We start from the raw sequence: 15,450 nt of genomic DNA, 5'->3' as shown, positions 1-15,450 counted from the left end.
GGGCTACGCTCATATATATTCCTCTATAGGCTAATCTATTCCCCATCAAGACTCGTTCTCCATATATCCATTCGGTGGTCCACACCGCGGATTTCGCCACATCCGAAATACTGTATATGCGGACACACTACGGTACGTCTGTATCCATCACTGTATATTGATCTCATCGTTAATGTCGGCTATCCTTGGACTGGAGCGCCGTCATCGTAGTCGACGGCGAACGGCATCTGGTCATCAACATCATGCTGCCCACCCTCACCACTGTGCTCTCCCGCCTTTGCAGACTCATCCGCAGGCTCCGTTCTTGCCCTCTTGTTTGGTGGCAGTTCTGGTGTAGGTTCGTCTTTGATGTAGTACGCGGTGCTTCGTTTGAATTGAATCCTATGGGTAGGGGGTTTCTTGGAGCTGCGGATGATTTGCTCCCATGCCTTTTGACCAGTAAGTACCAACGTCATATACAAATGGCACTAGTCACTCACAGTGTATATATCACTGTTCAGCAATGCCAGGCTACGTAGCAAAGGGACCATTCGATAATGGGATTTGGAGGAGGTTGGTATGACACGAAAAGCCACCTCAAGTTGTACCACCTGGCCCAGCCTGAATCGGCTCGGCTCGATATCAAACCACCTAGGAATTTATGTCTTCAGCGCCAATAACCTGTATATTGTGTATGTACTCACTTTGTGTCTGAATGCGCTCCTTTATGCTGGTGATATAGAACCATATTCTCCAGCAGAAACTTCCCTTTGCCCCTCGCTGCTTTGGTCAGTATGCCCAATGGGTCTATTTCGGCGGGCAGCTTCTCCCCAGTGTCGTTCTTGCATATATGGGATGGGGTGAAATAACGTGTTCCAAACGTGAGTCCCAGCTCGCCTTCAAACAGGTTATGGTCTGCTGATTTCAGTGCTCCGCTTGGGAACTCTAATCCGAACATATCCCGGATGTCCTCTATGGCGGCTACAGCTTTGTCGAAATGATCAGCGTCCGCGGCGATGATAGACACCTCCTGAGCAGCGGATGTAATCTGATCTGGTAGTCTGTGAGTGTGACAATGTTCGTTAGCGTTGGCCCCTCCAGACCTAGTCGGTTGGACCTACTGAGCTTTCGTTCTGATTGGCGGCAGGTTGCTTTGAATGAGGATACCGGCTACGACGAATATCGCCTCTACAGTCTCCTCTACATTGGAGTTGTTGATCGTGTTCTCGAGGAGCACCGCTGAATTGTTGTCCATAGTCCTATGGACATATAGGGCTCTCTGAAGAACGTGTGTTGGTAAGTTATGGGATTATTAATGTACTTCCACTATATACTCACCTTTCGAAAGGCTGTCAGATCTTGACTCGTGTCGTAATCAGCAGTGGCATTGTGTATGATCTGCTTTGCGTGCGATTCTACATAGGCAATGCGTGTTCAGTCAGTCAGTTGAAAAGTTGACCAGTTTGCTTACTATTGGCACGGTCCGCTACGAATCGAACGAATTCCGAGTTGGATGACATGAGTCTAGGTAAGTGTATTCTCCTATTGCACACATGGTATCTCTGTCTTATTTATATATTGACTCCTGCTTTCCGGCTACTCCATCTTAGGTCGGAGCTCCATCACGCCTCCGTTTATTGCAAGTTATTTAGATCAAAATATGGAACTGAAACCCGCTGATCGGGCATCCAGTAACTCATCACAACTGCGGTATTCAAGACTTTTGGACTTGTCCGGTTGTGTGGATGCTGGGGTGTAAGTCGTCTTGAATTTGAGGCGGTGTATCGGCGGAATGGATTGTCGTTGCTTGTGCGGCACTTCTCCTTTTGTGCTTTCCAAGGAAATCTTGTTGTATCTCACGGCCGTTGACGCCGTTTTCGCCTCGTGATATCGTCAACGGTTGTCCTTTTGGTTCGATGCGATACGGTCTGGCACTACCTTCGCCTGCGGAGGTCTCTTGCCTCAGGCATGCGGAGTACTCTACGCTTTGAAGCCGCGGAAATGAGTGCACTATCTTTCTCTGGCTGGTCCATTGTGTCGTATGAGTATGGCATTCAACTTACCGTTTCCATCCCTTGCCCAATGCGTTCCATCCTGCCAAAAGCAATGGACAGGGTGCATTGCTCTGTGCATACTCTTCTCGCGGGCGCTGTCTTTTCTCCTCTGGGCAATGACTACGTGTGAGCTCACTTTTGAGATCATCGATGTGTTCGAGTATTTCACTTCTCCCCATGGAGATATGGCCCGTATGCTACGGTGTTCAGTGTTTTCATGGCAGTGTCTATGATCCGTCCGTATATCCAGTGTCCCCATCTCGTCATATGCTCCAGCTTCGTGTTGCTTCGTTTGCGGCCGCTCGAAACCTTATTATCTTTCGTTGCTGTATCGCCTGAATACTGTTCTTTATTATCTTTACATTATAAACTGACCTCCGTACACTTGTTCTAGTAATCAGCTCACCCTCGTTCTACCCTCTTCGTCGCAATGCCTCCTAGGCGTACTAAAAAAACTGAGGCTGCTTCTACCCCATCTGTTAATCCAATTCGGTCTACCAGGAAGAAGTAACATCATCTTATTCTTATTTTCTCGGTCGCGTCAATGCTCACGTCTAGATGTATTCACAGGAAATTATCTGAGAAGGCTGCAGCTGGTGCGGAAGACGGCATCAAGCCAGCGCATCTGTGAGTTTATGTGCCTATGTGTGTTCTCAACATGGGATTGATCTTATGCTATCCATATAGTACGTCTTTGCCCAAGTCTCGTTCGGTACCATCGCGGTCTGCGCAGACCAGCCGTGGTCATCCATTGGGCAATTCAGATGAGTATGTTTGGATCTGCTTATTAAGTTCAGTCGCTATACTAATATCATAATATCCTGTTTGTTCTAAAAGTGATATGCGTGACTCCACGACGGCATCTGACTCTGACGGAGATATTGGTAACGCGCCTTCCAATACGAAAGCCAAGTCTTCCAAGATACCCGCTGGTGGTGGTAAGAGAAAAAAACCAGCAAACAGGTTCGCATTGTTAGCGTTTCCCACTTTTTTTTCCAAGTCAATTTGTAGTTCTTTTCAGTTGATGTCTTGTTGTGCTTTAAATTACAGCGACGTTTCAGACCATCAGCCGTCCAGAGAGACAGTGCGTTCTCCCAAGAAGAATAAACCCACTTCATCAAGTCGTCAGTCAGCCGTTCGATCCAAAAGGTACGTATGTTACACTGTTTTAGTAGCTTTGTACTAAATCATATTGGCTGCCCACCAATTGTGTAGAGAGCCCTCCGATGATGATGTGCCGCAATCGCATGTCGTTACCACAAAGAAGGGTCGTGTTGCCTCGACTCGCCGGACAGGTGCTCGTCGGACCACCCGGTCAGTATATGTCTTTGTCAGTTGTAAAGTTGCTCACATTCAAAGGACAGAGAAACGGCGGACATATCCGATGAGGATGCTCCAGAGGGTGAAACCCATGCCGAGTGAGTTGTTTAATTGTCATCTTCATTGTCTCGATGTTTATTTAATTTGTGACTTCGTGCTCGTGGACAGGGTCTCCGATGACAACGATTTTGTGTGGGTCCTGATTTGATGTTGGCATGTCGCATATTGAGCTACAAATTGATACATCTGAGTTTGCGTTACAGAATGCAATACAGTGGAGACGAGAGCCCCCGGCCGTCTGATATTGGTTTCATCGACGATACTGGCGTCGCTGACGAGGCGTATGATGATGCAGACGATATTGAGATGGCCGATGAAGAACACTTCGAAGACGACACTTCTTACTTCAACTCAGATGAGGAGGGAGTCGCTAGTGCCAGTGCAGAAGAGGTAGATGTGAGTTATTTTCTCTTGCATGATGCGCCATAATATTGATTTTGTCTATACAATTGCACGTCACATGTGTCCTATTTGTTATATAGTATGAATCTGATTATGCTCCGGGCCCTCCGAGTAGTGCACCTCCTAGTCCGAAGAAGAAGGTTAGAGTGAAGTTGATGGAGGATGAAGATCAGGTATGTGCATGATTCGTTTAAGTTGATACTTATGTTCTGACCTTCGGAATTTGTGCAGGCTGATGATGATTACCAGCATCAGTCGGATACATATGCATCCCCTGTTCCCCGTCGCGCCGCCGCTGGGAAAGGCAGGAAGGCCGTGAGTACCCTATGTATTGCTCATTTATTTGACCGCTTATTTTTGTGTCTATTCCTTTCATTGATAGGCTAAGCAGAACTTTGGGAAGGGGTCTGCTCCTTCCTCACGATCCACACAAGTTGAAGTCACAGCGGAAGAGACCGAGGATGAGCATCTTCATATCAAAGAGAAGTCCGCCAATCGTCGTCGGTCGGTTCCTGTTAAAGGCAGTCGCTCTGTCAGTACATCTCATTTTGGCTGTTGACGTGTTGATTCATTTTGAGTTTCATGTTGTAGAACTCTGGGCGGCCCACTGCTCAGTCATCTCCTCGTCGGTTTGCTGTATCTCGCAGTGAAGATGACGATTACCATGAGGAGGGCCAGCTTGCTTCAGATAGAGCTCGGCATTCAGTTCCTCGCCGCTCCGCATCTTCGAAAGGCAAGGCGGTGGTACGTATCTTTCTTGTCCATTATCGATATTCGACAACTTACGTTGTGTCGTCTCCATTGACCAAATGGTGTGCGCCCGTATTCAAAGGCGCCTGTTAGTACTTCCCGTCGACGTGTGGTTGTTGAGGATGTCGAAGAAGAAGTCGAAGAGGAGGAAGAGGAAGAGGAAGAGGAAGAGGAAGAGGAAGAGGAAGAGGAAGAAGAAGAAGATGATGAAGATGAACAGCCTGTCCAGCCGGCAAAGTCATCCAAGTCTAGTCGCATAAGTTCAGTCAAAGGGAAGACCGTTGTGAGTTACCCACATTTTTGCGCCTTTATATTTCTTATCTCTTATTCTGTATATTCAAGGCTGGGCGGACGCCTACTAAATCATCGTTACGGAAATCCCGTCGTGATCATACGGAAGAGGAAGATGGCGAAGATGTTGATGCGGATGGAGATAATGCTTCACTTGAAGAAGCTAGGACCCCTCCGAGATCTCGTTCGAAAGGTAGTGGCAAGGGAAAGTCCGTGGTAAGCAGTATATCTGTTCTTAGTGCATCACTGTACTTACAATGTCACTCTTGTTTTTTGAAGGCTGCGAACACTCCTGTGAAAGGATCTATTCGGTCTTCTCACTCGACCCGCGGTTCCAATGTGGCGCCTGCTGTGAGTGCTATGTGCTGCTATAAGTGGACTGACTTATTTACTGGTACGCGTTGATAGTCAAAGGGAAAACCTTCTTCTTCAATGTAAGCGTTGTATGTCATATCCGTCGTGCTTGCTGACGGATGCGTGTTGTGCAGACTTCATCGCAAGGAGGACGTTGGTAAGATTGCGAAGAGGAATAAGCTTCCGTGAGCAAATGGTGTTTCAGGACGTTGATTGTTGATCTAATTGTGTCCCCGTATTATATTGACGGTAGTTCAATCAAGGTACAAGGCTCGCTTGATAACAATAGGTTGGACCTTTCTATTGTTTCCAATATTTGTATTAATTGTGTACAATTTGTCAGTCTCAACACCTCCACGAAGTACTGTGAGATTACCAACAGCAGCATCATGGATGATTTCATGTCGGGGACATATGACGGCCTTTACCCTCTGACGTGCGTGGCTTTATTGTTCTGCTGTTTATTCTCTGGAGTCTGACTGTACACAGTGCTGTCGCTATGTCGTCTTCTGCCGGAGCGGAGGTGCTGTGTACTCCTTTTTCGTGGCTGGAAGACGGAACGTATGGTCCCAAGCCGATCAATACCGGGTGATTACTTATGCCCTTTCATGCTCGAACATCTTGTACTGACATCTTCATTCCCAGATTGCTTAAGGATATCATGTCTTTCGCCCAATGTGACAATCATCGCTTCATCAACCCTGCTAGATTCCCTCCTTCACGATTGTACGGCGTTAAAACCAGGAACAGCAAGAACCCTTCCTACAATCTCACTGTCAAGGGTTTTTCTACCGGTCCTGCCTGCTGCATCACTTTCGGATCGATCGTGGACAGCCATCTGTTTAAACCTCGTGTGGCGAAGCTTTCCACGTCCTCGACAGCTTATGGTGTCACCATCTACCCCTTCAAAGGCGAATGGGACCGTACTTTTGCTTGCATAGGGAATGCATTCGACGAAAATGTATTAGCCTACTATATACATGAGAATGGGATTACGATTCAGAGCACTTGGGGCAAAGCCAGTAGGTTTCAATCACATCATGTCTTGTTTGTCTCTTTCTGATGTATCCAAGCTGAAGGACAGAGGGATCGATGGGAGGCTGAAGGGACCGGTAATCCACTCCCAACATACACCGTACCTCGGAATCCACCTGTCGTTCCCGTTGTCCACAATGAAGCTCCCGGACCTGGTGAAGTACAGTCTTCCAGTCGAGGCTCCGTGGGACGCGGGCCTCCGTTTATCCTATACGGAAAGCCGAGTAAGCTTTATTTACCTTGGTAGCTCAACGGTGTTCTTATCGTTCTCTGTAGTCCCGGTTTTTGATTGCACCCGGTTCTTCCACCCCCGTCGTGCTGGAGAGTTTGCTGAGATGTCCAGCCTTGCTGATTTCTTCGCCCAGGCCGGTTCTGATATATGTCCCCAGATATCCGGAGTAGAGCTTCGCAAAAAGTCCTTGGTAGCGGTCTGCTATACTGCGACCAAGTGGCTCAGTGATCAGGACAATGCTGGGCAGTACAATTTGGGTTTGAACGTGCGGGCTGTGTATTTGTTGGTGAATGGACCTAAGCCTGAGGATTGATATTTTGTATCTTGTTATGCACGTCAGGCTGTCTTTCTTCTTGGTTCCGTTGCTGTATATATATGCCTATCCTTTTGTGCTGTTAGTATGTTTGCGTCTTGTTTCGGATTGTATTGTGTTGTTCTACTTATTTATATATTTATTTCAGTCTTGCATTGACTCTTCAGACACCGGAAGGTCACTCGTGAATAACTTACCATAGAGAAGCAGAATAATATAGATTGTATCATCGATGCTAAGCCTCACTCACAAGAAAGAAACCCACGTCACGATATTCGAAGTGCAAATGCGCAAGCAGCCTTAGTATGTACATTACAAATTACAAGGAACTGGATGCATTTCCTGACGTTGGCGATGGGCCTCTGTTAGCGTGCACCTATATAAACGGTTGATAATGTATGGTGAGGCGTGACACTTACATACGGAGCTTTAGTATTGGAACATCCTGTGTAAGTGGTCGTGTACCTGGGGTACCAACGGCGAGAATAAGTCCCCGTCCCGATCCGAAACCCATCCTCTCCTGCTCCTCGGCATGAATCTCGCACATCGTTCTTCGTCGGCCACAGATACGTAAGGGACCCATGAAGAATGGTTCGTCTGTATCTTTCCCAATGCAACTGCCCTCCGTTCCCCATGCAGCCATAAAAACGTACGCGGACGTGGCGGCCTGAAGCTCTCGAAGGCGTTCAACAGAGCAGGAATGTGATGCTCGTGGATGGATAGGTGGAAAGAACAGAAGTTGGGGAGGTTGGTGTAAAGCGGGAATACGTTGTGCACCATGTCACTCGCATCGGCGCCGGGTATGATCTCGATGCATAGGCGTAAATTGGGTGGCACCAGATTCTCCAGCGTTGCGTGGATCCCTTGTGCGTCCGTGTAGTGTACTTGAACCGATACCGTAGACGCATCAGACAAAGCGAATACTACGTCGACTGTGGAATGCCAGAAGTCTTCCGAGGAGAGGTTGATGGATATGCCGACGGCCGTGATGGTTTTACCCGCAGTGAGGGAAGAGACGGCGGATAGCATGTCGGTCTGAAGTGTGGGCTGGTAGGAAACCGGCTCGTTGATTTGCACCACGGCGACTCGGAGCTGACAAAGGCCTAGAAAGTGAGTGAGTGCCGCAATGGATGTGGAACCTCCTCGGAGTGCGACATAACGGAGGCTGGAACCGATGATAGGAGCCTGTGCTCGGGGCCCGTGAGCCGTTACGTCCCACAGCTCTAGCTCCAGGAGTGCATGAGATGATATGAGGACCCGTTGGAGCTCGACGATATCGAGGAAGTAGGTACTGGAGCGACCCTTGTGGCTTTTGTGGATATGGAGAGTTGAGAGATTGTGAGGGGGCTCTAAGTGATGGAAGGCGAACTCGGAATCTCTTAGTAGGAGAGTGGAGGCGGGTAGCCGTGATAGTCGTGCGGCGGCACGGTTGGGTTTCACTTGCGTACGATGGCGCCCAGCCAAAAGATGCACCTGATTATTCCCGCCAGCGCCTCCGCCCAACCCTCCACCATTTCCCCCTCCCACATTCCCTCCTCCTCCAAGTCCCCAACCTCCTACGTTTGCCGCTTCGTCTTCCACGTTCGACTCCTCAGTCGGTATACCCCTCGCACCGAAGAACACGTTCCGAAGCTTAGGTAGCTGTATGCGACCTATGGCGGGTGAAAGAGTGGGCCATAAATCGGCAGGAAGATCGATGTAGAGGTTCTTGATGCGGTACCCGTCTGTGGTGAATAGCTCGTACAGTTGGCCGATAGAGTAACCGTCGGTGACTAAGACGGTGAGAGGGCAGCGTTTCGACATGGCGAGGAACCGAGGTACTTTGTCTTCGTCTGTCTGGCCTAGCGGAATGACAGACCACAGGTTGCCGTAGTTTTCGATGCGATCCTTGAAATCTTTGGATACGAGACAATGCGAATAGAATGTGTTGAGGAGAACGCGAAGGGGCCTAGAGCGGTCGGGTGGACACTGATTCCACATAGTAGCTGGATGTATGAAATCGCCGACTATAGCGTGGTAAAGATCGAGTATTATTCTATCCCTGAGCTCAGGGTAAGATTGCGAGAGCATGTCGAGTGCGGCGGTGTTTGATGCCATTGTGCGAAGTAGAGGTGATTGTGTGCGTATGAGTATATGACAATCGAGAGTATTGAGACAGGTGTGTGGCGACGCGCGAAGTCAGTCACCGATTCGGCATCGGCGAGTGTATCTTGATCTCCGGCCGGAGATAGATAAGATAACACTTGCTCATGTGTATCGGAGGCTGCGCTCGCAGTACGCGATCTGGAGTAGAATGTACTGTTAAGCATCTGTGAGTGCCCAAGTGTATCCCTTTGTATCTGGAAGTGGCATCGATGGCAGCTTACCTGAGGTGTATCCAATAGCAGTTATTTATCGTCTCGACATCGGCCATAGTTCAAGGTATATTGATTTAATGTCGTTGGTTGTGTGTCCCAGCACGGTGATCCGCTTGAATAGCCTATGAAGACCTCTATTGGGGCATTACTGACATATGCTGTGTATTAGTATTTCGGTATATCGGATCTAACTGGGTGTACCGATGATCGTTCATGGCCAGTTGCGTAGGTCTGTGCCTAAGCACGTTGTACGCTTTCATCGCCGTGACAGTGGGTTTCATACTTTCAGCATTGTTGTTGTTCCCGCATGGTTAATTTGCATGCACGATGTGCATCAAGTTGGTTTGATAGATGGTAAGGACGGGTCATATACATTGCACGCGCTGAGTAACTACCTGCGCTTGGTTCAGCGGATGCGCCAAATGGAGCGGTATAGTTGGACGTACAATATATCCGCATGATGTCGGCTTTGTGGCTGCCACCGTAGTCCTGCAAGCGTTTGGTGTACAATCATGGGCTGTGCGATACTGGTATGGACATCTGCTCACACCGATTATCTGCAGCCGTCCCCAAACTGACTCATAATATCGCAGGTTATTGTTTCTACTGAATGCAGTTTCATTGTACCTGCTCGGTGAGTGTTTAAAACCATTGGTTGTTATGGAATTTTACTAGGCGACATGACTATATGTACGGACCCATTCGTCTCACTCTGGTGTCTGAGCGAGAGTGTTCCGTCGGGCCATCAGCGAAGCTGACAGCCCCTTGGGCCCCTTGGCGAGCCTTGCAAGCGCTAGCAAGCTTCTCCAAGCCTCGGGTAGCTCTCCAAGAGACGATCAGCTTCGCTGATGAGTCGGACTGCATCTCACCTTTAGCTCTATGCATGCGGTGCGCTTGATTGTGTCGCAGTGAGTTAGTGACCATTCAGTGTCCATTTAATGGTCCATCGTGCGGTTGTTTGTGTCCTTGATGAAGTTATGGTCGGTAACCCGGCGTTAGGCAGTCAGTGTTGAAAGGAGAGAGATTGGTACGGAAGGGAGAGCAGCAAAGCGGACGAAAAGGAGATGCACAGCCATACGTAAGCGCCTTTCGTGCCACTTTGGACCAAATTACGCTTTATGGAAAGTTACCATTTCGTGTGGCGCGTGTGGTGGCTGGTTTATTACCGACTCTAATGTTCCTGCACCGTCCGTTCATGCTGATCTGTGCTGGATTCCATCGTTGATGGCGTTTACCATCGAATTGGATATCCCCGGTGTGATGCTGCCCTGTAATTGACTGCGGTCGGTCGTATATTCCGCTCATATATAAACTGATTGCTCGCATACCACTTTCGACCACATCTCATCGTCTTGCTGTTCAGTCACTCCATACTGTGCCTTCGTGGACAACCATTTGCCCGATATACTCTCTCTCTATTATCTTAGACGCATTTCACCAAATGATCTATGTTGGTTCAATGCTTTACCATGCTACACGACTCGTCCTTTTGGTAAATATTACTATTCTGTTTATTGTATCATAAATATACATTTATTCACTGGATCACATCTTATCGTGTTCAAGTTAGCTCTGGTCGGCCATATATACATGTCGTGGGTGACTATGGATGATATATTGTCTGCCATATTGTGCTGCGTGGTGCGTATCATCGGTCAAAGTCTGCTGCCTGAATTTAACTGACCCAGCGGTTCTCCAACTCTATCAGTATTGGCGCCGCTTGCTGGCATTATTTCCACGCAGTGTGGCGTATAGCTGTTCTCTTTCGTCAGCTCGGACCAGTGTCCATTTGCGCAGTGCATACCAGTCACAGTCTCCATATTGGCATAGTGCCTGTTCCACTCTCTTAGGAGGAGGCCCAGATCTGGGCGGTCGTAGAAGATTGGTGTATGTTGTCTCCGATCTCGAACCTCATGTTCTGCTCCCTTTGAGATGTGCAGGTAATCGAGAAGCCCAGTTCTTGCTTCAGGCTGAGCGGTCCATTATCGCGTCCGATTACAACTCAGATGAGTTTGTTGTGACTTTTCCGTCATTGTCTATCATATCCGGTGAGAGCAGGCGAACGTTAGAGAGTATTGTGAGGAGGCATAGTATGGATCCTCTAAGACATATGTCTGTGGATGCGTTGAGATCTACTCTGGCTGGTCACGATACCTGTCTATCATGTCAATCACTCTGTTTTGTGTTTAGGTTGGTGCCTGAAAGGCGAGAGCGTGTTCAAGTGAACTCTGCAAAGAGGTTGAAAGAGCTCAGTGGTAGATCGGTCAAATCACCGGTTGCTGTATTCTCAACCACCTCGGGCGGTCCTCAAAAGAATTCTCGATTTCCTCCTGAACCACCTTCTCGAAATATTCTGGGCGATATTATTCGGGCATACGCAAATGAAATCAAGCCTGAGAATTGGCTAGAGGGTGGGTGCAAAGTTTGTGGTGTCATGGTATACCATAAGGATTCTTCACCATATTCTAGTAATTTGTTTGATGAACGTCTTCTATACCCTGGGAGCCTCGATGTAACCAGAAAGGAGCGTATTCGCTCAGAAGAAAATATAGAGCCTTTGGCAGGCCCTGTGCTAGATCATGCCTGTGATCGAATCTGCAAGGTGTGCTTGTCTTCTTTGGTGGGCGGCCGAATACCGGAGTTGGCTCTTGTCAATGGTAATTGGCTTGGTGATGTTCCTCCTGTGTTGAAGGGTCTAAGCTGGGCTGAAAAAATGTTGATTTCTCGTGTAACTTCCAACCGGTGTGTCGCCAGAGTAGCGAAATCGGGTTTCAGTCGAATGACAGGCAACGCTGTTTTTTTCGAAACACCTGTTCCCAAGGTGTACAAGGTCTTACCTCCATCTAGGTCCGAACTTTCTGAGGTGTTGGCATATGTCTTCATGGGTCCATCCCGTCCATCAACACACGATCATGAAAGAATACCTTTCTTGGTCAACAAGGATAAGGTTGCACGTGCTCTAGAGTGGTTGAAGGTTAATCATGTTGATTACCATGATTTGGACATATCGTATGATAACCTTGCGGATTATCCATCAGACGTACCTCCCGTGTCCGTCCAATTCACAACAGCAGCGGATTTTGACCCGTCGGAAAACCTTGCATTACATCAAACAGTAGATCCTTCTGCAACCGAAAGTGGCGAATGTAACTTCATAGTGCACGGGTTAACCGGAGATAAGATTGAGGGAGCGTCTAGCAATCTACTGAAAGCGGAATCTCTAAAGCATCTTCGCCGAGGTGGTAAGGCTCTAGGTGTTGGAAGAGCAGAGGAACCTGAGTCTACGTACGATAACCCTCAGCTGTATCCCCAGATGTTTCCCTGGTTGTTCCCCTATGGTATGGGTGGGATTGGAAATACGAATGGTGTTCAGAAAGTTCCGGATACCGTCCGAAAGAGAGCTCTGCTTATGTATCATGATAAACGGTTCCAAATGGACCCATTATTTCCATTAGTCGCATTCAACCAAGAACAGGTTCAGAAAGCTTCGCTTGGTGGATACCTTCTGTCGGAGAAGAAAATTTTTGCATCTGTATCACAACGCGTGGCATCGCTTGACTTATCTGTATTGGATTCATTGATAGATAAGTTAAAATCTGGTAAACATGTAGACGAAAGTAGTCAAGCTGAAAGAGATTGCTATCGTTTATTAAGTGACTTGGATCATGTATCAGGTAAAGTGAAAGGTTCAAGGACGACTCAAAAGTGGAAGAGGAATGAGGCTTGGTCGATGATAACTCACCTTGGGGCTCCTAGCTGGTTCGTCACTATTGCTCCCGCAGACCAGAATAGTCCTCTTTGTCTGAAATTTGCATCCGCTGAATGCGACGATAAGTTTGATGTAGATTTATTGGACCCTACAGATAAAGTACGGCTTGTAGGCCGCAATCCTGTCGCTAGTGCTCGTTTCTTCAACATAGTTGTGACACTGTTTATCAAACACATACTGGGCCACAAGTCTGGACATATTGGCATATTTGGGGAAACTGTGGGTTTTTATGGCACGGTAGAGCAGCAGGGACGACTTACACTTCATCTGCACATATTGTTGTGGATAGCTAATGCGCTCACTCCACAAGAGATCCGGGATAGGATCCTGGACGTGAATTCAACCTTTCAACAAGAACTTGTTCAGTACCTTGAGTCTGTTCATATGGGAGAATTTTTTGATGGCCAGAGTATGCGTGACATCGCCACAGATGTCAACGCTAAGGAAGAAACAGCCAAAGCATCTGGTTCCCGATACGTTCCCCCAACGGAAACTCTGCCAATAGCGTCACCTGCAACGTGTAAAACACATCAGAATAAGGAGCCTGTTTCCGGCTGTAAAAGATGTGATCAGACCAACACTTGGTGGGACGGTTTCAAAGCAACAGTCAATGAACTGGTGTGGCGAACTAATCGACATGAGTGTGGCACCCACTGTTTATCCAACAAATACGGCACCTGCAAAGCCCGGTACCCACGAGAAGTACGATCATCTACGACAGTGGACCCGGAGACTGGTTACTTGAATCTAAAGAAAGGTGAAGCGTGGATGAACATGTTCTCAGCAGTATTGAGTTACCTACTGAGGTCAAACACTGATGTTACCAGCTTACTTTCCGGAACAGCTATGAAGGCTGTTATAGCCTATGTCACAGATTATGTGACTAAACCGCAGTTACAAACCCACGTACTCTTCGAGACAGTAAGGTCAGTTTTGGGTGCTCAGTCTGATGCTATCGGAGGTAATACAAAACAACGTGCGGATGCTCGATTGATTTTAGTCAAGATGGTGAACGCTCTTACCTCCAAATCGTCTATTGGCGGACCAATGGCCTGCATGTATCTTCTAGGGCATCCTGACGTATACCGTAGCCATGATATTTCCACCATTTACTGGTATCAGTACGTGCAGTTTGTGAAGGATACCTGGGATATACATACCATGAAGTCAGACCCTGAGGACGAGAAATTGGTTCTTAGCAACGTGAATGATTCCATTGTACCAGTGGATCGCGTACAAGACTATTGTCTTCGTCCTGACGTCTGTGACTCCATGTCCCTTTGGGATTGGTGGCGGAGATCAACTAAATGCAAATCAAGCCCTAAAATGATATTGAAACGGCGGAACAATACAGTGATCGATGAATCTGGTTACGACGTACCAGTTGCAGGAGAGCATCATATGGACATCGATGCAGTGGAACTCGACGGTAGAACTGCCGGATCCTTGGATGATGAGTTCAAATATTCTGGGTCTTCACGGCACCTGAAACGTAAATATGCCGATACAAGCGAATCTGAACCCAAAGTTGATCTGCGGGAAATGCACCAGTTAACATTTCTTAACGGGCATACTCAATTCATGACTCATCATATCAACCTCTCCTCCGATGAGATAGATGTAGTTTTGAATCTCAGTGGGGGATCTCTTCCTCGTAGAGATCGTGGAAACACTGAAGAATACTGTATGACTATGTTGACATTCTTCAAACCGTGGAGGACAGCTAGAGAGTTAAAAAAATCGGATCAAAGCTGGCAGCAGGCATTTGATGCTCACCGATGGAATGACGGCGACCTTCGTACCATGAAAAACATGCATGTGAAATATGAATGCAACGATGCTAGAGATGATTACAATGCACAGTTGAAGAAAGGTCAGGAAACAATAAAGAAATACCACGATAGCATGGAAGACCGCACAGCTGCAGACCTTGCAGATGACGACTCTTTCAACGAGTTGATGTCCTATTTAACAACAGAAGAGCGCATAGCGTCGTTAGAAGAATATGTAGGAACTAGTTGGAAAGAGGACAGAACCAAAATGAATACCATATCTGATAAATTGCAAACCGTAGGTTGGCTAGATCCGACTGGAAACAGCGATAGCATTCGCAGCAGTTTACTTCGCGGACAAGAGACGAGTGATGAATGGATGAGGCCGGTAAACGGCTCCATCCACACAAAAGCAGAGTGGAAAGCAGCACTTCAGGCAACTAAAGATGCCATCTTAGCACATCGTCTCAAGCAGGCTAAAGAGGCGGTTCATAATGGTACCATTCCCATTATTGCTAATCAGCATATTGACTCCGTTATGGTCGTGGACGAGTCTTATTTGACCCAAGAGTTTACCTCGGGAAAATCTCAATCAAAGGCTGCAATCAAAAACATTATCCACGATTTCAACTTGAACAAAGAGCAGGAGCGTGCATTCCGCATTGTTGCTCAACATGCATCTCATCCATCAGGACAGCAATTACGCATGTATTTGGGTGGTATGGCAGGTACTGGGAAGTCTCAGGTGATAAAAGCGTTGAT

At 47.6% G+C, this 15,450-nt stretch overlaps 7 protein-coding genes across 7 annotated transcripts; 5 read left to right on the top strand and 2 right to left on the bottom strand.

Moving 5' to 3' along the window:
- Nucleotides 1–179: 179 nt before the first annotated feature.
- On the bottom strand, nucleotides 180–1,499 carry STEHIDRAFT_114978 (uncharacterized protein; the record flags this gene model as incomplete). The annotated part of the gene is made up of 6 exons (XM_007309314.1): nucleotides 180–428; nucleotides 480–630; nucleotides 684–1,040; nucleotides 1,101–1,258; nucleotides 1,318–1,394; nucleotides 1,451–1,499. 6 exons carry the CDS (start codon nucleotides 1,497–1,499, stop codon nucleotides 180–182), a joined length of 1,041 nt encoding a protein of 346 aa, XP_007309376.1.
- Nucleotides 1,500–2,463: 964 nt separating this feature from the next.
- Nucleotides 2,464–6,273, top strand: STEHIDRAFT_114977 (uncharacterized protein; the record flags this gene model as incomplete). Its single annotated transcript, XM_007309313.1, has 21 exons — nucleotides 2,464–2,540; nucleotides 2,604–2,660; nucleotides 2,721–2,801; nucleotides 2,871–2,996; nucleotides 3,084–3,182; nucleotides 3,249–3,347; nucleotides 3,398–3,451; nucleotides 3,522–3,545; nucleotides 3,617–3,809; nucleotides 3,896–3,988; nucleotides 4,047–4,130; nucleotides 4,198–4,347; nucleotides 4,407–4,559; nucleotides 4,648–4,848; nucleotides 4,908–5,072; nucleotides 5,136–5,207; nucleotides 5,265–5,290; nucleotides 5,345–5,395; nucleotides 5,554–5,646; nucleotides 5,700–5,798; nucleotides 5,856–6,273. The coding sequence occupies 21 exons, from the start codon at nucleotides 2,464–2,466 to the stop codon at nucleotides 6,271–6,273; spliced, it is 2,415 nt and encodes an 804-aa protein (XP_007309375.1).
- A 232-nt stretch (nucleotides 6,274–6,505) lies between these two features.
- Nucleotides 6,506–8,887, bottom strand: STEHIDRAFT_114976 (uncharacterized protein; the record flags this gene model as incomplete). Its single annotated transcript, XM_007309312.1, has 3 exons — nucleotides 6,506–6,683; nucleotides 7,210–7,235; nucleotides 7,256–8,887. 3 exons carry the CDS (start codon nucleotides 8,885–8,887, stop codon nucleotides 6,506–6,508), a joined length of 1,836 nt encoding a protein of 611 aa, XP_007309374.1.
- A 3,039-nt stretch (nucleotides 8,888–11,926) lies between these two features.
- STEHIDRAFT_66561 (uncharacterized protein) lies at nucleotides 11,927–12,334 on the top strand (the record flags this gene model as incomplete). The annotated part of the gene is made up of 1 exon (XM_007309113.1): nucleotides 11,927–12,334. A coding segment is annotated over one exon (408 nt), but the record flags the coding sequence as incomplete, so codon positions are not given.
- A 366-nt stretch (nucleotides 12,335–12,700) lies between these two features.
- STEHIDRAFT_42280 (uncharacterized protein) lies at nucleotides 12,701–13,162 on the top strand (the record flags this gene model as incomplete). The annotated part of the gene is made up of 1 exon (XM_007309070.1): nucleotides 12,701–13,162. A coding segment is annotated over one exon (462 nt), but the record flags the coding sequence as incomplete, so codon positions are not given.
- A 27-nt stretch (nucleotides 13,163–13,189) lies between these two features.
- STEHIDRAFT_38166 (uncharacterized protein) lies at nucleotides 13,190–13,852 on the top strand (the record flags this gene model as incomplete). Its single annotated transcript, XM_007309068.1, has 1 exon — nucleotides 13,190–13,852. A coding segment is annotated over one exon (663 nt), but the record flags the coding sequence as incomplete, so codon positions are not given.
- Nucleotides 13,853–13,912: 60 nt separating this feature from the next.
- Nucleotides 13,913–15,025, top strand: STEHIDRAFT_44741 (uncharacterized protein; the record flags this gene model as incomplete). The annotated part of the gene is made up of 2 exons (XM_007309071.1): nucleotides 13,913–14,046; nucleotides 14,116–15,025. Coding segments are annotated over 2 exons (1,044 nt in total), but the record flags the coding sequence as incomplete, so codon positions are not given.
- Nucleotides 15,026–15,450: the final 425 nt, after the last annotated feature.

The sequence above is a fragment of the Stereum hirsutum genome (assembly GCF_000264905.1).
Source record: "Stereum hirsutum FP-91666 SS1 unplaced genomic scaffold STEHIscaffold_17, whole genome shotgun sequence".
In the NCBI taxonomy this organism is placed as follows: domain Eukaryota; kingdom Fungi; phylum Basidiomycota; class Agaricomycetes; order Russulales; family Stereaceae; genus Stereum; species Stereum hirsutum.
This window is presented reverse-complemented; position numbering and strand designations above follow the sequence as displayed.